Source organism: Syngnathoides biaculeatus, chromosome 7, assembly GCF_019802595.1.
Source record: "Syngnathoides biaculeatus isolate LvHL_M chromosome 7, ASM1980259v1, whole genome shotgun sequence".
In the NCBI taxonomy this organism is placed as follows: Eukaryota; Metazoa; Chordata; class Actinopteri; order Syngnathiformes; family Syngnathidae; genus Syngnathoides; species Syngnathoides biaculeatus.
Genome location: NC_084646.1, coordinates 15720584 through 15747497, shown reverse-complemented (window position 1 = coordinate 15747497; position 26914 = coordinate 15720584). Strand labels below are relative to the sequence as shown.

Sequence of the window (26914 nt, the reverse complement as noted above, 5' to 3'; positions counted from 1 at the left end):
CTCCTGTGCTGGTGTCCTCTGGTTTTTCCATCACCAATATAATAAAATTCAAAATAGCATTCTAGCATCATCTTTAACCTTGATTCACCAATATATTCATCGTGATTTTTGACTGCTGAATCATTTGCACCTGTGTTCCCAAGTCCATTTTGTTGTAACTTTAAGATATGGTTTTGCATAATGGAAATGCAATTACTTCATAAAGTTATGGGACTGGCGTGTTGCATGAGCACAACAAAGCAGTCGTATTTAGTCCTGCACCCATAGAAAGGCGGCATAAAGAAATGCCTGAGTGCATTAATACATGTGTTTCCACATACAGTACATATGTACAGATCAGTCACTCACATTTGAAAAATGTACGAGTATATTCAGTCATGCCCACAGATATAAAGTTACGAGTGTGGTCCACCACTCTTACCCGTAGATATAAAGTGTGATTAGGGATGGAATCTCAAGACCTTAAAATAACTTATAGAATTGTTATACCCGAGTATGTAGTTGTTACCTCATACAGTAATCATAATTTATTGACACTGCACTGAGACAGACATTTTTAAAGAGGTCAATAGACATTCAATTTCAAAACTTAATATTCATATCATCAAATCATTTTATTTCATCATAATGTATTGTAATAATCTTGTCTAATTTACGGCGCTATCTATTGTCAAACCATTGATGAAAGCTAGCAGTATATCTTGCTAAAGCATGGAGAGGGGTCAAGTTATCAACTTCAAGATAACGCGGTACCATGGGGGAAATGACCGTTCGCATTTAGATATATGGACAGACTAGTCTAACATTAGAACTGGATCAAGTCAAAGTAAATCACAATCTCATACTTATTATATTTTGATACTGAAACATTACCTGTGTTATATCCCAGAAATGTTTTAAATGTAACTCAGGCGTGCCCAGATTTTTTTCCCCAAAGATCTGGCGTAAAAACTATGCCAAACAAATATGAGCGTTTCATCTGAGATGTCACTAACGGGACCAGCCAAAAGAAACTTACTTACTTACTATCTAATTTTCAAGCAGCCGGCCTCTCGCGGGTGCACATGCGCATCGCCGCAACTGCCGTAAATAGGAGGCTGGCTTGCTAGAACATGTGTGCGCTCGACGTACTGGCCGCACCTGAATCAAGCGACGAGGTGGATGATAGTCTAACGTCTTTTTTTTTTTGGGCACGGCGTCACACGATCTGCCTCGCGATCCGACGCATTGAGCTGGTGTAACTGAATTTCCTTTGACATGGCTCATTGCACCAAATGTGAGAGAATGACATATACAGTATATATATTTTTTGTACGATTTCTTACTCTCGATAATGGAAATATGCTTCAACGCGAGACAAAATGACATCTAATGTGCTGTTATTGTTGTTTTCTGGTTAGGGTGACTCAGATAGATAAAGAGGATAACAGGGAAAATCATTCTTAGTAAAGTTGTTCTTTAATTGGTGGCTGAAGAGACGACATTTTGAACAGAGCCATGTCTACAGACCTACCGGAGCACCTGGCCAGCGGAAAGAAGACGTATGTGTGAGGACACTGCAAGGGGGAGGCCATTTCTGAGCCAATTAAGCTGTGGCAGAGGAGATCCTGTTGCGACACACTCGATGTTGACTGCGCCGTCGAGGACTGTGGTCAATTCCTCAACTTTCTGACTGATCCCCTCGATCACAGGAGGCGCTGAGGGAGTAAGTGCGGTGCTAGGTGATTAACAGGAGAGTAAATGCATTTGGACACATTTGTTTAATGCGAAACATGTGACTTTCGTGTTTGACTGACCATATATATTCAAATTGAATATCCTGTCTTCTTCTCCTGCACTGTTGGAGGCTGCACAGGTGTACTTGCCACTGTAAGTGGCGTGGGCAGCAGTCACAGTGAGATTGCTGCCATCCGGACTGATCCTAAACATCATCATCAACATAATCATTGTCATCGTGATTTATTTATTTTTTTTCATGTCACAATGTACCTGAAGTCCTTATTCTCTGCATTGTTGAGGACTTCTCCATCTTTTAACCATTGGATTTTCGGAGGTGGCGAGCCATGGACTTGACATGTCAGCTGTATGCTTTCATTTAGCAAGACTCCAACCTCACTGGGTAGCTCTGACCCAGAGATACTAGGGGGGACTAAGAGTTTTGTTGATTTTAGCTCCAGGCAACGGGATGCACTCGAGAAATTGAACATATTAGCTTGAGAAGATGTTCTTCAGAGGAAACTTCAAGTTCAAAGTCTCCGGGTACCTTGTATGGTCAGGTGGTAGTTTTTCTGCACTCTGCCTTCCACGTTGTAAGCCAAACAAGTGTAAGTGCCACGGTCAGACACCTGTGACCGTGCAATCTGAAGCTTGCTGCCTCCAGAGAAGATGTGCATTTCCAAAGAACCTGAGCTCTCTAAACAAACCACATTCATGTCATTGTCATTCTATAAAAAGGATACATCAACTTCATTCAATGTTCAACGCTTTTAAATATGGCACGTAGGACCTGTTCATTCTCATGGACACGAACACCACCGAGACAAATAAAAAACGGTCAGAGCATCTCTTCATGGGAACAGGTTTACCTATTGGTCGGCCATTCTTCAGCCACGTGAGACTGGGAGGAGGGATCCCGGTGGCGTCACAAGTGAAGGTGACTGGATTGCTGATGGTTTCAACAACCTTTTCATCTGCTGGGCCATCGATACCAGGAGGAACTACAACGACGTCCAAATCGGAAGTCTTAAATTCAGAAATAAAATGCATATCAAATGAATAGTCAGGGGAAAAAATGAATACCATAAATATTCAGGTGGAAGTTTTTGTCCACCTGACCAGCAATATTAGTGGCCTTGCACACATATTGTCCAGTATCAGACACCTGAAAGCAAAAGGAGAATACACACGATCAAGATTCTAAAAATCAATGCTAATGATCCTTTTATTGATCAGATTTATGTAAACATTAAGCATTTTGGGGCAAAGCGCTTGCATTCTGATTAATAGCAATTTGCAGCATAAAAAAAAAAAACCCAAGGCTTCCCAACAGAGAGGAAGATGTTTTAGTCAGTAACATCGGACGTGACAAAAAATAAAAAAAAACACACACACACACCAATTTACAAACAACTTGCCTTGAGAAAATCATCATGGGTGTTCAAAACTACAAAAATGAGTCGCACCTCTGAGTCTCTGATCTGAAGCGTCTGCCCCCCAACCAGCAAGTGCAAGTTATCAGACTCTGTCACCATCCTTCCATTCTTGTACCAGGAGATGGTGGGAGGAGGTACTGCATTGGATTCGCATTCCAGAGTCACTGATTTACCCGCAAGCACATTGACGATCACAGGAGAGTCCCCGTTATTGTCCCGGATACTCGGAGGAACTATGAGGCCAAGAAGAATAGAACATTGTTACTCTTACATTCCATGTTTCTAGAATTCAGCGTACTGCACAAAACATAAAGGGAGGACTAACCCAAAACTGTCAGGTAGATGTTTTTGTAAGCCTCTCCTGCTGCATTCACGGCAACACAACTGTACTTTCCACCATCAGACACTTTGGCTTTCATGATTTGTATTGTACGACCACCTACGGGCAAAAATCAAACTGCTATATATGAAGAATTCATGTATCGCAATTTCTGGCCTATACGCCGCGACTTTTTTCACACGCTTTAAACCCTGCGGTTTATGCGGTGATGGGACTAATTTGTAAATTTTTTCTAACGACTGCAAATGGGCACTCGGGCGAAAAAAGTAAGAGTGAGACCTGTGGAATATATGCGCCGAGGAAGTGACTTTTACCGGTCCGGCCCTGTTTGCACTGTGCTAGTGTGTTACTGCCGTGTCTCAGTGTTTTTTACCGGTATGTTTTTTAACCAGCCCTGTTAGCACAATGCTAACATTAGCGTTAGGGTTAGCGCGTCTCTCGTATTAGCGTGACGCTAGCATTAAACTCTCTGTGTACCATCTTTCTTTGTAAATATCTCGTGTTTGAATGTGGGTTTCAATGTGGGCACTTGCGGCTTTTACACAGCTGCGACGTATGTATGTACCAAATGGTATTTCCTTTACAAATGTATTGGATGAGGCTTATAACCAGGTGCGCTCTGTAGGCCAGGAATTACGGTAATTACATTTTAGAATTGAGTACTTCTCCGTGACATCAGTTTAACATACCGGGCATGATGAGTGCATTGTGGTTGCCCTGAATTGGACCCCTGTCATTTAACCAACTCAAGGCGGGAGGGGGGAAACCAGTGGCTTCACACGACAAGGACACAAAGTTGTTGACCACCACTGTCACATTCTCATGGTTTAGGCCTAAAATAGTTGGAGGGACTGAAAGAAGAGAGATACTGATGTAGTGTTAGGGGGAAAAAGATAAATTTGAACAAACGTTTACGTGACAATTTCTTTGTCTCACCATGTACATTGAGATTAAAGGATTTTTCAACACTTCCAGCGACACTGTCAGCCATACATACATAGCGTCCTGTGTCAGACACTTGAGCTGTCAACACCTGACACCGAATGCATAGTATTAGATGTATGCCTTGATTAAACATAAGAGTAACATTTGCAGACCTGCTACCTGAAGTGTTCTGCCATTGGACAGAATCCTATGAGGACCATCAGGGCTGACTGGCTCGCTGTCTTTAAACCAGGTGATCTTGGGAGCAGGGTTTCCATCCGCTTGGCATTCCAAAAAACTTGTTTTATTGGCTAAGACTGTCAACTCATCAGGTATATCTCTGTGCATTCCTCGTATAGTAGGGGGCACTAATATAAGATGGAGATATATTTGAACAGAGGTTACAAAATCTCTTGAAAATGCTGAATCCATCCATCCATTTTCTGAGCTGCTTATCCTCAAAAGGGTCGCGGGAGTGCTGGAACCTATCCCAGCTAGCATCGGGCAGAAGCGGGGGTACACCCTGAACTGGTTTCCACCCAATCGCAGGGCACATACAGACAGACAACAGTCGCACTCGCAATCACACCTTGGGGCAATTTAAAGTCTCCAAATGATGCATGTTTTTGGGATCTGGGGGGGAAATCGGAGTGCCTGGAGAAATCCCACACAGGCGGGGCTGGGATTGGAACCTTGGTCTTCAGAACTGTGGGGCCAACGCCGTGCCACAATTCAATTAAATTCAGTCTAATGTCAATGTAATCTACTCACGTAACACTCTAAGATCATAGTGAATGGAGTCTTCGCCTGCTTCATTGACTGCCAAACATGTGTATCTGCCCGAATCCTCCGCCCGGGTCCTGGGGATCTGTAACACTCTTCCTCCTGTCAGTGAAGCATTGACATGTTGCTATGCATTGGCTTGTTATCTTCGTTTCTTCTATTTCTTTCGCTTGTTTCCATCTCACCTGGCATGATCAGAATGTTGTCATTAGAGGTCAGTGGCTGGCCATCTTTGTACCACGTGAGTATAGGAGGGGGTACAGCATTGGTCTCACAATACAAAGAGATTGGATTATTGAGTATCACATCACGAGTGTCCACTCCCAAGCCTGACAGGGACGGTGTATCGCCAGTTCCAGTGGGTCTGTTAAAGCTAGGAGGAACTGAAAATAAATAAATAAATACATAAATACTATATATTATTCGTGGACCAGTTTTAGGGTTGTGGAGCAGTGCAGGATTCTCATTTAATGAAATTGAATGAATAATTAAAAATTATGCTGATTTTAAAATACAATGCTCAAGAAAAATGACATACAAATCCATTCATTTCACGTTTGCTCTCAGGCACATTATCATCAGCCAACCCAGTTCACCTTGTATATTTACATCAAAGTCCTTCTCGTCGTCTCCGGCTACATTACTGGCTATGCAAGTGTAGCGGCCAGTGTCTGACACCTGAGCATGTCTGATCTGAACAATCCGACCATTAGCTGTGATGGACACGTGCTCATCAGCCTGCAGAACCTATACAGACCAAAAACATCAACAAGAGAAATCATAGTTGAATTTACAGACGGAAATGCATTACACACAAAAGATGACGGCGTACCTTTCCGTCCATGTACCACTGCAACGCCGGGGTAGGAAAGGCTTGAGCTGCACACTCCAGGGTAAGTGTGCTGTTGACCTTGGCCTTGACTTCTTTCGGGGCTAGTCCTTCGCCTGGAATATCATTTTTATCGATTTGTGGGGGAACTGAGGTCGGCAAAGACAAAAAAAAACATGATCAGTTTTAAAAATGAGGAGATTTAAGATGGTTGTATTGAACAAGTCACAGCATGCTATTTGTGTAAGCTCACCATATACTTTGACATCGTAGTGCTTGAGTGTCTCTCCAGCTTCATTAGTAGCGACACAAGTGTAACGCCCGGCGTCGCCTTCTTGTGCCTTCAGAATCTGCAAGGTTCGGCCGCCTGGGAACGGATAAACAGAGAACTTCTGACGTTTAATGTGTACAATGCTCCGGTTACTAAACTACTGACATCAAACTTTCACATATGCATCAATCTAGACCAACTCAGTGAAGTGGTCAGATGTGAAATACGACCTTGAGAAGAATTCAAGACAGTCTTCAATATAATACCAAACCTGGAAGAACTCTGGCATTATGGCTGGATTCGAACGTTATGCCATCTTTGAGCCAGGTGACCAGCGCAGGAGGGTACGACTGAACTTCACACACCAGTGAGGTGGGGCTGCTCAGGGTCACCGTCACTTCTTCTGCCAAACCATCCGGTCCCGACCCAGCAATGGTAGGAGAAACTGACAAGAATGAAAGCGAGTCAAAGAACATCACCTGACAATGTTTGAAATCAGTAACTGAATGATCCTTGGCAGGTTCGTGTGTATGTACCCAAGACATTCAGGTGGAAATGGCGACTGCGATCCCCTGCAATGTTCGATGCCAGGCAGCTGTATCTGCCAGTGTCTGTCACTTTCACACCAGAAATTTGGAGGTGACGTCCGTGAGAGGAGACATGGTGGCCCCTGTCAGCCACTAGTTCTTTCCCATCTTTAAGCCATATGATTTCTGGAATTGGGTTACCTAACCAAAGTAACAGAGACTTTCAACATTTGCAGAAAATGGTGTTGGCATGTAAGAGGTGAGTCAACAAAGTCACAAAAAATGTACTGTATTTCAAACCCAAACTATAAACGTTGATGATAATCTTTTCAATTCAATGCGGGTAAGACAATCAACTTACTCATTGCCAGAGACATCTTGTTTTGTTTTATGGGCAAGAAGAGGTGAAATTTGTGCCAGGACAATTCGAGGCTCTCTCACCACAACAACGTACCTGCTAACAATGCCCTGAGCATGTGACACTTCCTTCCTGGGAAAAACAGCTGCTATGAAGAAACCTTCCTACCCAGCCGACCTAACTCCTATTTTTTTTCTTTTTACAACCTCATGTGAGTCATCGAGGTGACCGCTTTTGAAGATGTGGATGACATCAAGATGGCCATGACAACAATGCTGCAGAAGTTCTTTACCTGAAGCTTCACAGCTCAGAGTAATGTTGTGTCTTTCCTTCACTTTTGTGTCTGTAACACTTCCTTCTTGTAGAATACTTGGTGGAACTGTTGTGATAAGGTAAAAACGTGTGAAACGGTAATCAATGTCTGAATATCCGTAGCAAACACACACACACAAGAAAACTTTATTTACCAAGGACATCAAGGTCAAAATCCTTCTTTTCTTCGCCAGCATTGTTTGATGCAATGCAAGTGTACCTCCCAGCATCCTCCACCCCTGCATGCATTAGACGCAGGCTACGTCCACCTAAATCGTAAACACATTCAATTCAGTTAGCATCATTTGTCATTTGGCAATGTTTATACACATTTTGGGCTTAAAAACATTCATCAATAGAAATGGAAATTGGGCTTTCATTTGTATTATACATAAACATACCAGCATCAGTCACTGTGATTTGAAGGGCGCAATCACGCCTGCGCGTCATCGCACTTGCAAATCTGAACAGTCGAGCATGAAAAATCACGCGCATAAAATTTGTTACGGGTAGAAATACATAGACATTCTGAGCGCACATGAAAACCAATCCAGCGCAGTGAACTACAGCCTGACGCTTTTTTTTTTTTTAACACAGAAGCACATGGTCTACTGCTAGTTTACCTGACTCCGCCCCCCTTCGGCTCTTAAAGGGGTAAAGTCATAATTACAAACAACGTCCACCCACACAGTCTGCGCAAGGTAGAGCAAAGTGAGTTCGACATGCTGCATTGTTTACTCTCGATAATAATGGTAAAAATAAAAAAAATAAAAAAAAGTGCTGTTGCTTCAATGAATGTCGGGTATGTGAATAATAGAAGAAAATGAAGGTTTTTTTGAGTAAAAAAGGTCTGGTGTGAAGCCAAAGTAGAAAGTACAGGATGAGATGGTGTATAATGTTAAAATTCCACCTTGGCACAGCCTGATCGAGGATGAAAGCACAATACAGTGCATAAATAGGTAATTCTGTATTTTAAGTATAGGCAACATAACATAACCTTAAAACTGTTTGGGAGCATCATTCAGCTTTCAACATGCATTGCTAGATATTCTGCAAGCAATAATTCCGTTTTACACCTAGAAAAACAGACAGGGATATCATTGCAGGTTAAAAAAAAGAAAAAAGTTGCAAACGACCTTTCACATTTACAGCTCGTAGTGGCCTTGGTTTAGTTTGCAATGTATTTTTTTGTACGTTGACATTTTCATTGTAAGTTTGCAATTTTAAGGTCTTGAGATTCCATTCCTAATCACACCTGAAACTTTATCTGCGGGCATGACTGACCACACCTGTACATTTTTTAAATGTGAGTGACTGCAGCGTATAGATGTTTACCTGAAAGAACACGAAGAGAACTGGTGCCTCCGATTGGCCGACCGTCCTTCAGCCAGGTGATGGCAGGAAGAGGAATGCCAGACACCTCACAGCTAAGAGCCACAGGGTTCTTCACAACAACACTGACATTCTTTGGGAACTGAACCTCACCAAGTATGGTAGGTGGCACTGGAAAACAAAGAGTTAAAAAAAAAAGTAAACTAAAGCACAATGCAATTTGACTAAAGAAAATAGAGGAGACTTCATACCATGCACAGTGATGTCGTACTTGCGGTCTGCCTGCCCTGCCACATTAATAGCAATACAAGTGTAGCGTCCTGTGTCTGAAACCTTAGCATCTTTAATCTGAAGCACCCTTCCCTCATCCAGAAGCTCGGCCCCACGCGAGCCTGTGACGGGTCGTCCGTCTTTCAGCCAGCTGACCGCTGGCCGTGGCACGCCATCTGCAGCGCACTGCAATGTCACATTGCCTCCTTTTGTCACAACGACGTCCTCTGCGTTGTCCTCCCTGTGTCTGATGGAAGGGCGAACTGAAGTGAGAAGAGCACACAGTTGTTACAGATGTTTGTTTAAGGGATATACTATGTCTCTAAGCAAATCTTGTAGCTTCTCATGCAGTAGATATGGAGAGTACAATATTAAACAGAAATTTCAACTTGGAAATTTTTCAAACAAACCCAATTCCAACAAAGTTGGGATGTTATGTGAAACGAAAAGAAAAAAACAGGATACAATTTAGGTCTCCCACAATGTCCCAATTTCAGTGGGATTGGGGCTTGTATTTCAACCATCATTTTATTAGACCAGGACACAATTTGCAATATGGGAAATACATCTAAGTAAAATATGGTTGCCTTAGGTTAGTCACTGTGTACGAACCATAAACTTGCAGGCTGTACTCCTTGGAGGTGCTGCCTGCTGGACTGGAGGCCACACACACGTACGAAGCTGTATCAGCCCTCTCAGCACTGGAAATTAGCAGATGACGACCCCCCGACAAAACCCTGAGCCGCTGGTCATACTGGAGCACTGCACCTGAAACGCAAGCAGGAATGAAACGTGAGAGTAATACACAAATGCCTTGTAGTGTTGTTGTATATGTATGTTTTAGTGAAAAATACTGGGATAAAGAAATTGAGTCACAAATAAAAGATCACCCACTAATATATTACAGTTCACATGTTTTTTTTTTTTTTTTTTGTTCAACGCAAATATTTGTAGACACAGTAAGTGTGTCGAATACAGGTACACTATTGTTGTTGGATATATTTTGTTCAATATAAACATTCAAACCTACCATTCTTCCTCCAGCTCAGACTGGGAGGTGGAATTCCACTGGATTCGCACACCAGTGTGATAAGACTTCCTTCAATCACCGTGAGTGGCGACACCTGATCTGAGTCTCGAATGCCTGGAGAAACTGCAGAAGTCACAAAAAAAGAGCTAACCAATACTGAACCCATTTTACACGTGTATTTCGCAGAGGTGTACAGGAAAAAAAAAAATCACTGTTATTTCTTTTTACATATCCTTGATGTCAGGCAGAAGCCTCCTAAGTCCAAATATGGGATTTTTTTTTTTTTTAACCATTGATCAATCCCCACGTGGTCTGTGTTTTTTTGCTAATTAATAATCAATCAGAGTATTGAAATAGCAAGAGAACAAATCTATTAACTCCAGTCTCCATCACTTGTCATTTCAACTCGTTTTTTATTTTTACTTTTTTTGTGAGGATTTTGTGCAACAACTCCAATATGAAGTTCTCGTTGCGGAATAAATGTGTATGGTTTTCATTGTAAATAAAACTGTCTAATAAAATAGAAATGGCGAATCCACGCCACAATTTAAAAATGGTGGCTCCGATAAACAAGTTTCAGATAGTGGATGTGATGTTACAAAGACGTTTTTTTTTAAACAATAGTCGATGTAAGTAAACTGCAGTTGATGAACAAGACGTGCACAGTTAAAATCCAAAGACATTGTAGCTTTATTACCCATTAAAATACACTGGACGCTTTAATCTAACAACAGATACAAAGTACAGAAGTACAGAACTCACCCCACACATTCACGTTATAATTCTTCTGTGTCTTGCCGGCAATGTTCGTGGCCTCACAGGTATACCTGCCAGAATCGTGCACCTGAGCACTGACAACCTAGCAATCAGATTTACAGAGGAACTGTGAATGCAATACCATCCTTGGTACTGTACATTCTATTAAGCATTGGGACACTCAATATTTACAGCTACATGAATTAACAAAGCAAGAATGTATGGAGTTTTCCCTTCTCTCTACTCTACTGGAAAGACTTTACATAAGATTTGCTATGGGATTTTATGGCAGAGAACGATTCTGGTGACATGAGAAGTGGACAACCTCAGGTACATCCTACAAGTGTTTGATGGCGTTGTAGACAGAGCTCCCACATTCTTCCACACCAAAGCTACCTAAGCCGCACCAAACTGTTCCCACAAAGGTGGAAAGAGATACATGTCTACATTTTGGATATGTGCCATCCATCTATTTAATCACAACACCACTTTGCTGCCGTTTTAGTGATTTTAATTAAGCCATCAAAGCCAAGCCCTGATTGATCAATGACCTTAACTTATTAATAAATGTATTAAGAGGTTTGTCCATGGAGTATATGTAAACACTTTGAGTAAATACTATATAGATGACATATACTGTAGTAACTAAACAAAAGGTGAGAAATAGCAAGTGTTTCATTGTTTCTAGTTGCCTACTAAGGTCAATTTCCTACCTTGAGCAAACTTCCATCAGCTGAGAGGGTCAGACCAGGTTTCCCGAAGAGAGGGCGACCATCTTTGCGCCACGACAGAGTTGGTGGGGGGATGGCATCACTCAGACAGAGCAGCTCCACAGGATTACCGAGCATCACCGTGGCGTTCATTTCCTCGCCTTTGATGTTGGGCGGCACTGTGGAAGATAAGTGTGTATGATTTAAAAAAAAAAAAAAAAACACCTCACGCAGAAGATTATATCATTAACCATAACGCACACACTAAGAGCATCATCATATTTTGCCATAACAAAGATAATGATGCATAGTTTTGATTAATACTGTCAAATCGTAATTCAACAATATTTTTATTATTGTGGTGGCAGGTTGCACTATCACAGTCATACTAAAAGGTGTTTTGGTGACTGTTTTATTGATCTTAATGAGGGAGGAGAAAGAAAGATACCACTCAATATGATGTAGTGTTGTACTAAATCACAGTAAACCACAATTACAATCACAAATCTATCAACAAACAGCACTGACCATTATTTTTGTTATGAAGGCTGAAAAAATGTCATATGTAAACCAGACTGTAGAGCCCTACAGATGAACCCTTTCATTTTGCATTATAGTTTATGAATATTATCTGGGCAGAATGACGTGATCCTAGTTGATACACGATCTTCTATTTTTAGCATCTGGTGCTCATTATCTTGTGCCAAGAGAGCAGCAATAAACCCCATTCAACATTTGTTTATGGATTTAAAGTCAGGGCAGCTTTTTAGCAAACACCTAACCATGACCTAAATTACACAACACTGAGATGTTGATCTTGAGCTCTTGAAAGAAACAAAAGCAAAGCTGACAACAACATAATGGGACTGTTGTGGTGAAGCGATCTTGCAGGAACCTGTCTGGAACTAAACAAAATAACCTTAAATAAGTAAACCTTACATCTTTACTCAGGTGTTCGACAATCATTATTTCTCTGAACAAGACACTCTGCTTGTTTGCATAAACGTGGCCTGACTGATAAAATGACTATAAGGCAATTTCCTCCACATTATGGACAGCCAGAGAGCAAGTCACAGGGGAAGGATTCAAACAAACCCTCAACTCAGCATTCGGCCAGACACAGGAAGCTGCTGAAGAATGGTAGCAATTACCACAGCAAATGTGCGATTACTTCTTCAGACAAGCGCTTCTCGATCCTTCAGAGGAAGCACATACCATGTGAATGTTTGCATTCCGCATATGTCCAGTGTATGTTTAGACAGACACGACGGGGGCGGGGGGGACCGACACGGTCACACATGTGCAGCCTCCGTGATTCCCCCACATGTAAACCACGTCTTATGTTGCCGAAGTGACTTTGATTGGACTTGTGTAATGACTGAAATGCCATCACACTCAGCTCCATGCAGGAAGCTGACAATATTTATTGGAAGGCTAAGCTTACTCCAGCTGCGCTTCCTGTCAATATGCGTGAATTTGTCAAGAACCCTGTGCTACACTCCCGGTATGATCTCTGTTGGTCTGCTGGAAGATAAAGTGCAGTCTGATGACAAAAGCAATTTGTCAGTAAAACAAATAAGAAAAGGATGGAAAAGGAAGAATGGAACAATGGAACAAGCAGAGCTTTTGTTCCTCAGTGCTTGCCAAGAACGTTTATCATTCATTATCATCATCATCAATCATTTTTACTAAAATTTTAAATACTTAAACTTGTAAGAAAATTGCTGGCATAAAAAACATGTCAGTTCCTGACAAAAAAAAAAAACATTTGACTCACAGGAATGGGATTTAAATCAAGCGTACACCCATTGAGCCCCAGAGATTTTTGACCAGTTTTTCCATTTCTTCATCACAAAAAGGACCACACTTACTTCTAATGTGCACAAACTCTTGTTTGTATATGATTCGTATCATATAGTTAAATATAAACGAAGAATGAACCAAACAATCAATGAATGCTGAGAGACTCACCATAAACCCTGAGCTCATAATCTCGCTGCTGCTCTCCTCCAGCGTTGACCGCAACACAAGTATACCTGCCCGTGTCACTCACCTGCACGCTGCTCAGAGACAGCACCCTTCCACCGGACAAGACCTGAGGGACAGCCACGGTAAGCGAGTGTGTCTGGTGACTCAGTGTATAGATATGTATGAATGAAAGGCTTGATATTATATGTTAATAATGGAAATCATGCGTTGTGTGTCTTGGGATTTTGTTTGTTTCAACAACAACATCAAAAATGGTGTTGGATAAAAAAACCTGTATGCCGTGAGATACGCTTGTCACAGGGCTACCATCTTTAAGCCAGGTGAGACCAGGTAAGGGGACTCCAGTGGCCTCACATTCCAGCTTAGCAGCCTCATTCACGACCACAGTTACCGGGCCACCTCGGCTCGAGATGACTGGAGGCACTGCATGAAAAAGAGGGAAGAATTTGTTTTTTGATTAACCACACAAATCTGTAACCACAATCAGACATTTTTAACTGACACAAAGGATCAGAAAACATCTGCAATAATGGGCGGGGGAGAAGACACTAACCAAAGACCTGCAGGCTTTGGGATATCTCAGCAAATCCAGCGAGGTTGATGGCCACACATCTGTACATCCCCGCATCTGATAACTGAGCTCTTTCAATCTCCAGCACCTGGCCAAGTTTTAACATAGTCACCCCTGCTGTACTTGTCAGAGGTTGGCCGTCTTTGTACCATATTATCGCTGTTAGACAAAGGAACAGGCGTCAATATTAAGAGACAAGCAACCACACTCATGATATTGCCGATCATCATTGTTTATTGAATGAAAAATGATTTTCCTGGAGTATTTATTGCATGTTTGAGCATTACAACATATGGCACGGTGTGATGCATGTATCAAACTGTATCAGAATCCTCAAATCAATTTTCTTTGGCAAGGCGTGCTCACATGCAATTTTTGAGGGCATTTCAACTTCCATTTTAGTTCAATATGCGCCTAGGGCAAAAACAATTCTGAGAAACAAATATAGAGGACCATCCGGGGGGCACAGGAAAAGTACTGTACTCCGAAAACTGAAAATCACAGTGGCTATTTGACGGCCGTTATACGTACAGTGAGAAAAAAAACTCAACATTCTTGAGTAAACAGGGATGTTCGTGTTCTAGAAGAAACTGCCTCGGAACTAGAAAGGAAGAAAGGAAGTTGTTTGCGAGTCTCACCGGGTACTGGATTGCCTGCAGCCTTGCACTCGAGCTCAGTAGAGAAGCCTGACAGGATGGTCTGGTTGATGATGTCTCCAGAGGTGGAGATTGTGGGGGGCACTGCGAAAGACACCCATACACACGGAATTAACCAAATAGAGTAGTAAAACAATAAAGAAGGGGGAAAAAAAGAATACACAGAGGAGTCCATTTTCAAGGAGTATTGTTTCATTACCATGGACACTGAGCCTTATGTTTTTTTGAGCTTCACCAGCAGCATTTGTGGCCAAACAGGTGTATTTCCCTGAATCCTCTTGTCTCGCCCCTCTGACCTTTAGCACTCTGCCTGCTGACTCCAGCTTGTGTGCAAAAAAAAACCAAAAAAAAAAAAACATGCACACAGACACACAACGACAAACGCGTCCAATTACCGTTCAGGTTCAATTGCAAGTTTCACTACTTGTTCTAGATTTAGATTGAAAAAGCTGTCTTGGTTTTAGGTGTGAAGAGTTAGAGTAAATACCTCTTCTCTTTCTTCTCTATGTATAAATCACATAAAACCGAGACCAACTTGTTTTCATTAGACAACAACTACTGGACCTCTCATACTCCAATCTATTGATCAAACCTTAAAGTGCTCCTGAGATGAATCAACAGGTCGACTGTCTTTAAGCCATGTGATGGTGGGTGCAGGGATGCCACTGGAGATGCACTCCAGACTGATCGTTTCGTGCAGAACCACGGCACGTTTGGCATTCTCCGGGGAACGAATCGATGGAGGAACTGGAATAGTTCAGAGGGTGGACTTATAGAACCAGAGAATAGCCCAAATGGGATTTGGATAAAGCATGAAAAGAAAGACAATAGAAATATTCACCAAAAGATTTACAGCAGCTTGCATTTGGAGTGTAAATTTTCACGTTAACATATTGTGTGCCAAATATTTAATGCGCCACTATAAAACTTCTTTCTTTCTATTTGAAGAAACCATTACCTTGTACAAGCACCATAAAGTCCTTCTCGTGTTCTCCTCCCTCATTGGTGGCCACGCATTGAAAGCGACCCGTGTCCGAGACCTGAGCGCGAGGGATAATCAGCCGCCATCCGTTGGCTGCAAGTCGAAGCCCCGACCCTTGTCTGACTACTTGCCCATTTTTATACCACCTAAGGATGGACATGACTTTGTTCCTAATTCTCCGTAACAGGTAAAAATAAATCAATGAATAAATCTGAGGTCTTACGTTATGACGGGTGCAGGAGCCCCTGTGGCGTGGCAGTCCAGTTCCAAAGGACTGTTTATTATTACAGTCCTATCAGTCACTTCATCTCCTCCATCAATTAAAGGCGGCACTAAGGGAAATCATTTCTTTTTAAGATGCATTCTCCAGGTCTGGATATTCACATGTACATATCCTCTGCCCTTATTTACACAAGACCGTATTCGTTACATTTGCAAAGCCACTGAGACAGGACGTGTTACTTTCACAAGATAGATGCAAAGATAAGCAGTACACATGACACACATAAGTGTTTAAAAGGACTTGCGATAGAGGTTTGAATAATGTTTCAAGGCATCCAAAATATAGAACAAAAAACAGCCTAAAAGCATCTCCCTCGCCTATTTCCGGATGTGGTTGAATCGATAACGCCTCCGAGGCATTACATTATAATAAAATAAATATATCCCCACGGACATTCGTGCATACCCAAAACTCTGACGTCGTACTTGACCTCTGTCTCCCCAGCAATGCTCGTCGCCGCACAAACATAGCGCCCCGAGTCCACAACCGTGGCTGACAAAATTTTTAGTTTCCTCCCTTGTTCGAGGACGTGAACGCCGTCTCCATGTTGCACTGGAACGCCATCCTTCAGCCAGGTAAGGGAAGGGGGAGGGTAGCCACCTGCCTCACACTCCAAGATGAGAGGCTTACCGAGGACCACCTTGCTTTCAGAAGCCCCGCTCGGCCCCCCTTCGATGGAAGGCGGCACTGGGAGTGGAGGATGAATAAGTAAAAAAAGGCAGAATGAGAAATTGCAGAGAGCGCTGCAGGTTATGACATTCTACTTCCAGTACAGTACTAAATTGAAGTAGTCCAGTGAGAAGAAAATACTGATTTCTTACAATATACATCAAGCTCAAAGCTCTTTTCAGCTGTTCCGGCCACAGTGGACACCTTGCATGTGTACTGGCCAGCATCGGATGCCTGCACTCGAGGGATCTTCAGGTAACGCCCCTGCTCTACGTACTGAGACTGACGATTAGACAAGATGGCCTCTCCTTTTCGGTACCAGGTGACGATGGGGAGTGGTACGCCCCGTGCCTCACACTCGAGTGTGACGACTGTGTCCAGCAGGGCGGTGACTTCTGTTGTTTTGTTTCCGCCTTTAAAGGATGGGGGAACTTGAAACACGAGAAAAAAAAAAAAAATTAATTTAGGAACTGTAATTTACCTCTGGATTTTTGTGTGACAATTTATTAAATTAAATAATCTGTTTCCATAAACCATTAGCAATAATTCCTTCTCTGGAGCTTTTTTACATTATGCCATTCTTAATGCTATATTAGATATTTTCCCAATATTTTGCCAAGCCATTTTGGTCCCAAAAAAGGGTTCCCCATGCAACAGGAATGCCTCACCTCAAAACTCTTTTTTTTTTTTGTCAAACACTCACCGTATACACTGAGCTTAAAGTCCTTGGATTGTTTGCCTGCCGTATTCATGACACTACATTGATACCTCGCCTGATCTCCTAGACGGACACTCTTTATTCTTAAAACTTGACCTTGGTTGGTGACCTCCAAGTTTGGATCGCCGAGAAATACTAACCTACAAAGATGACAAAGCAGAGGTGAAAAAGAACGATTAAAAAAAGAGACTTCATTGAATTTGACCATTATAATATTATTGGGTACCAACTTTCGGTCTTTGTACCACTGGATCGTGGGAAATGGCACACCTTTGGCCTGGCACTCCAAACTGATCTCCTGTTTCAGAATTGCAGACATGTCTTGGGGAGAGTCTGACCCTGAAACTGTCGGTGGCACTGAGACAGAGCAAATATGGTTAACAAATCATTAATTCCTCCGATTTCTTTGACATATCCTGACCGGCACCGACGCAGCTGATGCCAATGGACCTTTACGACCTATCAAACACTCGTACAATAATAGCCAATCAGATAGCTGCATTGTCTTAACCCCTGGCTTGAGACATCCCAGCTGCCATGTTGTCCCATAAGCAATAGTGGTTGTCAGTAGCGCGTGCTTGGAAAAGTTAATGTTACGAAGAAAATAGTCCTCAGATGCTCTTCGGGAACGTGTAATTCTGATGAAAGATATCCTGCTAGGTTACAAGGGGCCAGGTTGATTCATTTTCCAAAGCCTAAAGCACAGTTGACGAAGTGTCTACGAAGGATTAAGGCTCGCAGAAGACCGCACATACAACTAAATGTGAACAATATCAACAAACACAAGGCTGTATGTACGAAGGTAAGCGAGGGAGAAGTATCTTCTCTTGAGTTTGATTGAATTATTATCAGTGCTTTGTACATTGCAAGAGAACAACTTTCACTTTGTTAGTTTATCACTGACCTGCTCAATGAAGTGTGTAATGTTTTATGCCAAAGAGTCAGGTTAGGGGTACGTAAATGCGCCATATCATGCAAGTGAAATGTCTATTTGCCTATTTGTATCACATCAGACTTTTAAGACAGAGCACTGGGTTTGATTACGAGCCAAGTCAAATTTTTTCATCTGGTGACTACGGTACTGACTGAGTTAATCACCATTGCTTAAATACACTTGTAGAAAATCAAACCTAACTCACTTATAAAGATTACAATATTACTACTCATGATCTTTCCAAGTAAAAAGTACTCAGCCTGCTTTACATGTGCAGTACGATTCCACTATTTTATCCTTTTGGATTTCAATATGAAGTTTGTGAGGCATGAAACTTTTTTGCATCGATCGCCAACATTTCGCTGTAACTCTGACATTACGTCCCGCTCCATCCAAAATCTTAATTCCGTGTACATATCCTTGCGTGAAATAGATGAGACGTCTCCGTAGAACTCTCTTGAACAAGTCTGATGCATTTGGCATAAAACATACCGCAATATTATCTGAAATACGCGATAGAGAATCGACTTAAAACCTGTTCTGCTCATTCGCCATTTTGGAAGCTTGTGGGACATGGCAACTGTAGCTAAGGGGGCGGAGTTTAGGATCACCAGTCGGAAAGGTCCATTGGCTAAGATTGAAGATTACACCTTCACTTAACCACTGATCAAACAAATGCCTCATGAGCAATAAGACAGAATCGGACATGCATGTTTTTGGAATGTGGAGAGAGACGAAAATAGCCAAACTTCAACAAGAGAGCTGCACAAACTAAGATTTTAAAACAGATCCCACCTTGGAGCACCTAGCTCGTCAATTCAGCAGTTACTTATACATACAAAATACATGTTTGGTCAATAGTGACTCTTTACTCACCCAATACATCTACAAAGAAGTCTTTTTCTGTGCTGCCAGCCACGTTGATGGCTTTACAGGTGTAGCTGCCCGCATCTGCGATGGCTGCCTTCAGGAGTTTTAAGGTTTTCCCCTGATCAAGAATCTGAATGCTGTTACTAGTGTCTACCTGTTGAAAAAAAAAGAAATATTATATAACATAGAACATACAAAAAAAGTACAAAATCACAGGATATTAACTACTGAGGGTACTTTTAGTGCAGCAACCCAGTTGTAAAGCTTAATATTTTTTAGTTCTATGTAACAAATACCCAATACTGAGAAAACGGTTGGTTTTAAAATATTTGAATGCTCTTGGTTAATCGACTTACTTGCAATACAATACTTTTTAATCATGTTCTCTGTCTCAGACACGAATAGTTAAAGAATAATTCTAGAAGTTCAATATCAAATCTTCCTGATCGTAAATGTCAATAGATAGATAGATAGATAGATAGATAGATAGATAGATAGATAGATAGATAGATAGATAGATAGATAGATAGATAGATAGATAGATAGATAGATAGATAGATCAGAGTTAGAAGCTCAAATCATGTCTTGGTGCTGCACACACACACACACACACACACACACACACACAAATGCGCAAAAAAAAACACTGCTGTGAGTGTAATAATGACAATATCAACAGGGAGCTGCAGGTTCTTGTGGTCGAGCAGTTAAGGCGATGGACTAGAAATCCATTGGGTTCTCCCCGCGCAGATTCGAATCCTGTCAACAATGGTGTTTTCCAGCTTCAAGAAAAACTCACCTCATACAGCAAGTGAACAGATGGAGTGCTCATTAAAGTCACTCTGATGATATTCACAGTAAGAAGGCTTGAGAAACTATCAAGTTCCAAATCTAAGTTTGTACAGGATCTTTTTACTTACAGGAATTCCATCTTTGAACCAGGTGATAACTGGTGTCGGACTTCCTGTTATATCACACACCAAATATGTAGGCTGGCTCTGAACCACAGACAGGTTTCCTGATGTGTCACTGTTAAGGAGTGTGGGGGGCACTGCAAAGCAATTACATGTGATTATAATAGGAGATCCAATCAGCAAAAGTGTTCGTGGTAGTGAGTATATTAATGGTATCAGTCACCATTGACTTTGAGCTGGTATTTCCTCTCTGTGGACCCGGCATCATTAGAGGCAGCACAGACATACTCCCCGTCGTCCAGTGGCGACAAAGATGCCAGAATCAACAGTGTGCCATCCTCCCGGATAGACACACCGGGCTCATTCCCAATCAGCTCCTGGCCATTACGCAACCATCGTATCACCGGTTTGGGAAGGCCTACGTCAACAAGTGGAGCAAAAAAGCTTTTGTACTGTATATAAGCAGAGGTAACCTTATTTTAAGATACTTTAAGTGCCTTCACAGGAGACAATATTCAGTAAGCATAGGTGATTACAGTTATGTACCTTTAGCAGGGCACGGGAAGGCAATATGTTGGTTTGCAATTCTCTCCTGTAAGGGACTGTTGAATGGGGGCTCCAATACTTCGACCACTGGGGGAACTGAAAATACACACAGGGACAGTTACAAACCACAATATACCATATTTTCCACACTATTAGGCCCACCGAAAAACCTTTAATTTTTTCAAAAGCTGACAGTGAGCCTTATAATCCGGTGTGCCTTATATATGGATCAATATTGAGCCTTCGGTACAGCTCCATCTAATGGATGCATAACGTAACCTGACGCTCTAGTGCAGCGTGTATTCTATGCGCCTTATAATGCGGTGCGCCTTATGTATGAAAAAAAAAGTTTAAAATGGGCCATTCATTGAAGGTGCACCTTATAATGCGGTGCGCCTTATAGTGTGGAAAATACGGTAGTTGAAAAAAAGTTGAGTGGAGACATATTCCAGGTGCCAAACTGCAAACAAAAGTAGACGAGATCTTGTTTGTGTACTGTATGTGTGAGATTGTGTGTGCCTGTTTGTGTGCCAGCATTAATCAAAAACTATAAACTTACTATGAGTAATTTTCAGGAAATTTGAGTGAAAAGTGAAACTAAATGTTTTGATCAGCCCTTCTTGCCCGATGGGCACGCGCCATAATACTGTATAAGGATTCTATTGACGCTCTACTGTGGCCCTGCTACAATAAAATGAAAAATACATTCAAAATTGATCTCAGCATGGAAAAATTCACTTTAATTCACACACAATGCAGACTTTTCTATACAGCTCTCTATTGAACCCATTCATCCGGGTAAATTTACAGTACCTATTGTTCATAAACAAGCCACACAATCAAAATGCAGGTATAAAAAAACATAAAAAACAAAAAAATCCAAAAAGTGGCTGGGCCCAGAATTTTGTAAAACAACATTATCAGATGAGATCATGGTTGAAACCAACCTTGTATCAGCAGTTGAACTTGCGCTTCATCACTGCCTGCAATGTTGGCTGCTGTACAGGTGTACATTCCTGCGTCATCCAGCCCCACCGAGCCCAAAGTGAGAATGCCGTCAGGCGACGTCGGATACCTCCTGCCGTCCTTCGTCCAGGAAAGGCTTGGCTTCGGGACGCCTTGCACTATACACAGAAGCTCAACAGGATGACCCATCTGGACTTTTATGACCTTGGGACCAGTCTGAATACTCGGGGGCACTGGTGGGTAGATAATAGAAGTCAAGATAAAACATTGGATTCTCCCATCTGAAGCAAGTAAAATTGGATAAAAGTAAAAATAAAAGTTTTGTAAAACCTGGCAAGAAATTAAAATGGAAAACAAAGTTAGCCATTTTACAGCCATAACAGCGACTACTCTACTGGGAATACTTGATAAGTGATAAAGAAAGCACAGAATTTCTTAACTCCTCTAGATGATGAATTAATTGTTCCTCATTCGTGTTCCAATGACCTCAAAATTAGCACCCCGAAATTATGCTCTGTACTTACCATCGAAAAATTTACCCTCCAATAAACTAATAATATCACATGGGCTTTTTGCTAGTGGTGTAGTGTTGAGTGTATGTTCATAGAAATTTACCCAGAACACTCAATTCAAAGGATTGAGTTAGGTTGCCGGCAATGTTGGAGGCTACACACACATAAAGCCCACTGTCTGACACTTTACTCTCTAAGATCTTCAGTGAACCTGAGCGGAGCTGCTTGTGCCTGGAAGGAATACAGACATTAAAAATAAATAAATATTCATTAGACACAGTGCAAATATTAATGGGAAATGTTCTTATACTCTACCATAGTACAGACAGACAATGTGGGCTATTGCACAATACTAAAATTTGAAATTGAGGGTGTTATATATATAATGTGGTTAGCGGCTATGCCCCACAGGTAGGATGTGACCAAGAGTTGAAAGAGAAATTTTGGAAGGAACTAAATGAAGTAGTTCTGAGCATCCCAGACAGCGAGAGAGTTGTGATTGGTGCAGATTATAATGGATACATTGGTAAAGGAAGCAGGGGCGATGAAGAAGTGATGGGTAAGTACGGCACCCAGGAAAGGAACTTTGAGGGACAGATGGTGTTGGACTTTGCCAAAAGGATGGAGATGGCTGTAGTGAACACTTATTTCCAGAAGAGGGAGGAACATATAGTGACCTACAAGAGCGGAGGTAGAAGCACGCAGGTGGATTATATTTTGTGCAGACGATGTAATCTGAAGGAGATAACTGACTGTAAAGTAGTGGTAGGGGAGAGTGTAACTCGACAGCATAGGATGGTGGTGTGTAGGATGACTCTGGTGGTGGGTAGGAAGATTAAGAAGACAAAGGTAGAGCAGAGAACCATGTGGTGGAAGTTGAGAAAGGAAGAATGTTGTGCGGCCCTTCGGAAAGAGGTGAGACAGGCTCTCGATGGACAGCAGAAGCTCCCGGAAGACTGGACAACGACAGCCGAGGTAATCAGGGAGACAGGCAGGAGAGTACTTGGTGTGTTTTGGTAGGAAGGGTGAGAAGGAGACTTGGTGGTGGAACCCCAAAATACAGGGAGTTATACAAGGAAAGAGATTAGCGAAGAAGAACACTGAGAGGACTGAGGAGAGGCGAAAGGAGTACATCGAGATGCGACGTAGGGCAAAGGTAGAGGTGGCAAAGGCTAAACAAGAGGCATATGAAGACATGTACACCAGGTTGGACACAAAAGAAGGAGAAAAGGATCTCTAGAGGTTGGCCAGACAGAGGGATAGAGATGGGAAGGATGTGCAGCAGGTAAGGGTGATTAAGGATAGAGATGGAAATGTGTTGACTGGTGCCAGTAGTGTGCTAAATAGATGGAAAGAATACTTTGAGAAGTTGATGAATGAAGAAAATGAGAGAGAAGGAAGAGTTGAAGAGGCAAGTGTGAAGGACCAGGAAGTGGCAATGATTATTAAAGGGGAAGTCAGAAAGGCACTACAAAGGATGAAAAATGGAAAAGGCAGTTGGTCCTGATGACATACCGGTGGAGGTTATGGAAACAATTTGGAGAGATGGCTGTGGAGTTTTTGACCAACTTATTCATCAGAATGCTAGCGGGTGAAAAGATGCCTGAAGAATGGAGGAAAAGTGTTCTAGTTCCCATTTTTAAGAACAAGGGCAATGTTCAGAGCTGTGAGAATTATAGAGGAATAAAGTTGATGAGCCACACAATGAAGTTATTGACAGAGTAGTGGAGGCTAGACTCAGGACAGAAGTAAGTATCTGCGAGCACCAGTACGGTTTCATGCCTAGAAAGAGTACCACAGATGCATTATTTGCGAGGATGCTCGTGGAAAAGTACAGAGAAGGTCCGAAGGAGCTACATTGTGTCTTTGTGGATCTAGAGAAAGCCTATGACAGAGTACCAAGAGAGGAACTGTGGTACTGCATGCGTAAGTCTGGTGTGGCAGAGAAGTATGTTAAAATAGTACAGGACATGTATGATGGCAGCAGAACAATGGTGAGGTGTGCCTTTGGTGTGACAGAATAATTTAAGGTGGAGGTGGGACTGCATCAGGGATCAGCTCTGAGCCCCTTCCTGTTTGCAGTGGTAATGGATAGGCTGACAGATGAGGTTAGACTGGAATCCCCTTGGACCATGATGTTCGCAGATGATATTGTGATATGCAGTGAAAGCAGGGAGCATGCAGAGGAACAATTAGAAAGATGGAGACATGCACTGGAAAGGAGAGGAATGAAGATTAGCCGAAGTGAAACAGAATATAAGTGCGTGAATGAGAGAGGTGGAGGGGGAAGAGTGAGGCTACAGGGAGAAGAGATAGCGAGGGTGGACAACTTCAAATATTTAAGGTCAACAATCCAGAGCAATGGTGAGTGTGTTAAGGAAGTGAAGGAACGGGTCCAAGCAGGTTGGAACAGCTGGCGGAAGGTGTCTGGTGTGTTATGTGACAGAAGAGTCTGCTAAGACAAAGGGCAAAGTTTACAAAACAGTGGTGAGGCCGGCCATGATGTACGGATTAGAGACGGTGGCACTGAAGAAACAACAGGAAGCAGAACTGGAGGTAGCAGAAATGAAGATGTTGAGGTTCTCGCTCGGAGTGAGCAGGTTGGATAGAATTAGAAATGAGCTCATTAGAGGGACAGCCAAAGTTGGATGTTTTGTAGATAAGATTCGAGAGAGCAGACTTCGATGGTTTGGACATGTTCAGAGGCGAGAGAGTGAGTGTATTGGTATAAGGGTGCTGAGGATGGAGGTGCCAGGGAAAAGAGCGAGAGGAAGACCAAAGAGAAGGTTTATGGATGTGGTGAGGGAAGACATGAGGGCAGTTGGGGTTATAGAGGAAGATGCAGAAGATAGGCTAAGATTGAAAAAGATGACACGCTGTGGTGACCCCTAATGGGACAAGCCAAAAGGAAAAGAAGAAGTACTGTATATTTCGCACATGCATCTGACAAACGTCATTTTATTTTGTCAGTTTTATTGCAGTGACAATGTGGGTATTTTATCCTGTTATATTTGACTGTATCAACTGTATCCACAGAGATTTTTTCTTTTTTTTTACTTTAATATCGCATGTGGTCAAATATGTATGTTTTACCTCGGGGAGTAAGGAGAGATGAGCCGCTTCTCCTTGGCCCAGCTGATGGAGGGTGGAGGGACACTGTGGACATCACATAGCAAAATTGCATCCTCGCCCTCTGTCACTGAAATTCTCATTGGGTCCAAGGAGCCACTGGCACTGCCAGCATTGGATCTAGGGCGGACTGGAAGCAAAAAAAAGGACAAATGTGTCAATGAATCTACACAGTAATGCCTCAAACTACTGTATGCAATCTTTCAGTTAGAATCACAAAATGTTCTTTCAACCAGTTGACCCCAATGTGTCTGTAAGGTACAGCATACTGTTAAATGTACTAAACAATTTTAAAATCGTTTTTAAACAACCTAAATCTTTGTGTCCTTTCATTGTGTGAATGATATGATGTTTTAGAATTACAAGTTAAAAATAGCGTGTTGTCTGGAATGACCCTAATGCACAAAAATAGCTCCTGAGCACTTTTTAAAAAGACTGTTGAATTCACTAATGTACAAACCTTCACAGAGGTAGACACATTTGATAATTTAAGATATAAAGAGCATAAAAGTATATCGTCATCGTTGTGATCTTATAATTCTTGCGTTTTTTCAACAAACCTTTTTAAGAACATATTTAATGAAATCATTTAAAATATTTTGCTGAATCAGGCCAATCGTCTTGAGTGAACGGCGTTTCCCAATATTTAAGAATAGTTAGCATTACTGTATTAACATTTAAGTACTTTCAGAAGTGTACTGCATAAACATTACCATAGACAGTAAGCTGAACTTTTCTCGAGGTGTGACCGGCAGTATTGGCAGCTGTGCAGAGAAACTCTCCCGTCTCATTTCCAGAGGGTGAGGCAATAAGCAGGCTGCCATCAGAGTCCAAAGAGAAGTCTGGACCACCCAAGTTCACAAGCTCGCCACCCTTCAAAACAAATCTCAAAGGGTGAATGAAAACACCCGCTACTGACGTCACTATACCGACGATGCAACTCGAAAAATATTCGGACAAAACATGAAATGCGTCACACAATCAAATGAATACAATCAAACAAAGCTAGCGTGTATCTGCCGGATCATGTGTGACAAATTACTTTAAATATATTGTTTGTGGGACATACAGTAGCAAGGATTAACATTTTGTGTCCTTTTAACCGAGGTCCCTCAACTTGTATCTTAAGATATTGGAAGACACACATCCAGTATACTGCATCTTAGTACCCAGAGCTCATCCCTGCCTAACACACGCACAAAGGTAGCAGTTTTCACGATTTTAAGGTGAAAGGGACGTAAAGTAAGTCTACATATGTGTCAAATGGAATCGACATGTCATAAAATGCTCCTGTATGTGGACGAAAGTCTTTGAAATGATTTAGTATGATAGTCATGCCATAAAACTGGCTGACAGTGATGTAGATAGCCCTAAAAAGTTAAATTCCAATTCATGTTGTATACCATCCATCCATCCGTCCGTCCATTCTTTGAACCTTATCCTCACTACGGTTAAGAGAGTAATCTCTTTTGTTATTCTACTGAAGTACAATGATGATTTTCTGGATTGCCGGTTAACACATTGATATATTTTTGACATTGCTAGCCTAAAAGGACATTTTAGCTGAGAGATTTTTCTGTG

At 41.9% G+C, this 26914-nt stretch overlaps 1 protein-coding gene across 2 annotated transcripts in view; it reads right to left on the bottom strand.

Moving 5' to 3' along the window:
• Positions 1-26914, bottom strand: part of hmcn1 (hemicentin 1) — a 78582-nt gene that overhangs the window by 21033 nt on the left and 30635 nt on the right. For both annotated transcript variants that reach the window (XM_061824970.1, XM_061824971.1), the window contains exons 21-66: positions 26047-26206; positions 25298-25463; positions 22308-22435; positions 21674-21925; positions 20727-20822; positions 20404-20598; positions 20187-20317; positions 19273-19420; positions 17693-17819; positions 17448-17602; positions 16897-17175; positions 16481-16762; positions 16016-16124; positions 15769-15938; positions 15403-15557; positions 15010-15133; positions 14793-14894; positions 14137-14313; positions 13855-14006; positions 13566-13689; positions 11598-11773; positions 10891-10987; positions 10129-10251; positions 9711-9866; positions 9080-9361; positions 8832-8999; positions 7652-7765; positions 7477-7563; positions 6836-7027; positions 6571-6744; positions 6282-6395; positions 6032-6177; positions 5796-5946; positions 5385-5582; positions 5188-5301; positions 4597-4784; positions 4429-4525; positions 4182-4343; positions 3478-3591; positions 3183-3385; positions 2800-2881; positions 2586-2717; positions 2264-2413; positions 1990-2149; positions 1797-1921; positions 1514-1697 (exon numbers count right to left, since the gene is read on the bottom strand). In XM_061824970.1, coding sequence (XP_061680954.1) covers positions 1514-1697; positions 1797-1921; positions 1990-2149; positions 2264-2413; positions 2586-2717; positions 2800-2881; positions 3183-3385; positions 3478-3591; positions 4182-4343; positions 4429-4525; positions 4597-4784; positions 5188-5301; positions 5385-5582; positions 5796-5946; positions 6032-6177; positions 6282-6395; positions 6571-6744; positions 6836-7027; positions 7477-7563; positions 7652-7765; positions 8832-8999; positions 9080-9361; positions 9711-9866; positions 10129-10251; positions 10891-10987; positions 11598-11773; positions 13566-13689; positions 13855-14006; positions 14137-14313; positions 14793-14894; positions 15010-15133; positions 15403-15557; positions 15769-15938; positions 16016-16124; positions 16481-16762; positions 16897-17175; positions 17448-17602; positions 17693-17819; positions 19273-19420; positions 20187-20317; positions 20404-20598; positions 20727-20822; positions 21674-21925; positions 22308-22435; positions 25298-25463; positions 26047-26206 — 7121 coding nt within the window. The remainder of the gene's footprint in view (positions 1-1513; positions 1698-1796; positions 1922-1989; positions 2150-2263; positions 2414-2585; positions 2718-2799; positions 2882-3182; positions 3386-3477; positions 3592-4181; positions 4344-4428; positions 4526-4596; positions 4785-5187; positions 5302-5384; positions 5583-5795; positions 5947-6031; positions 6178-6281; positions 6396-6570; positions 6745-6835; positions 7028-7476; positions 7564-7651; positions 7766-8831; positions 9000-9079; positions 9362-9710; positions 9867-10128; positions 10252-10890; positions 10988-11597; positions 11774-13565; positions 13690-13854; positions 14007-14136; positions 14314-14792; positions 14895-15009; positions 15134-15402; positions 15558-15768; positions 15939-16015; positions 16125-16480; positions 16763-16896; positions 17176-17447; positions 17603-17692; positions 17820-19272; positions 19421-20186; positions 20318-20403; positions 20599-20726; positions 20823-21673; positions 21926-22307; positions 22436-25297; positions 25464-26046; positions 26207-26914) is intronic.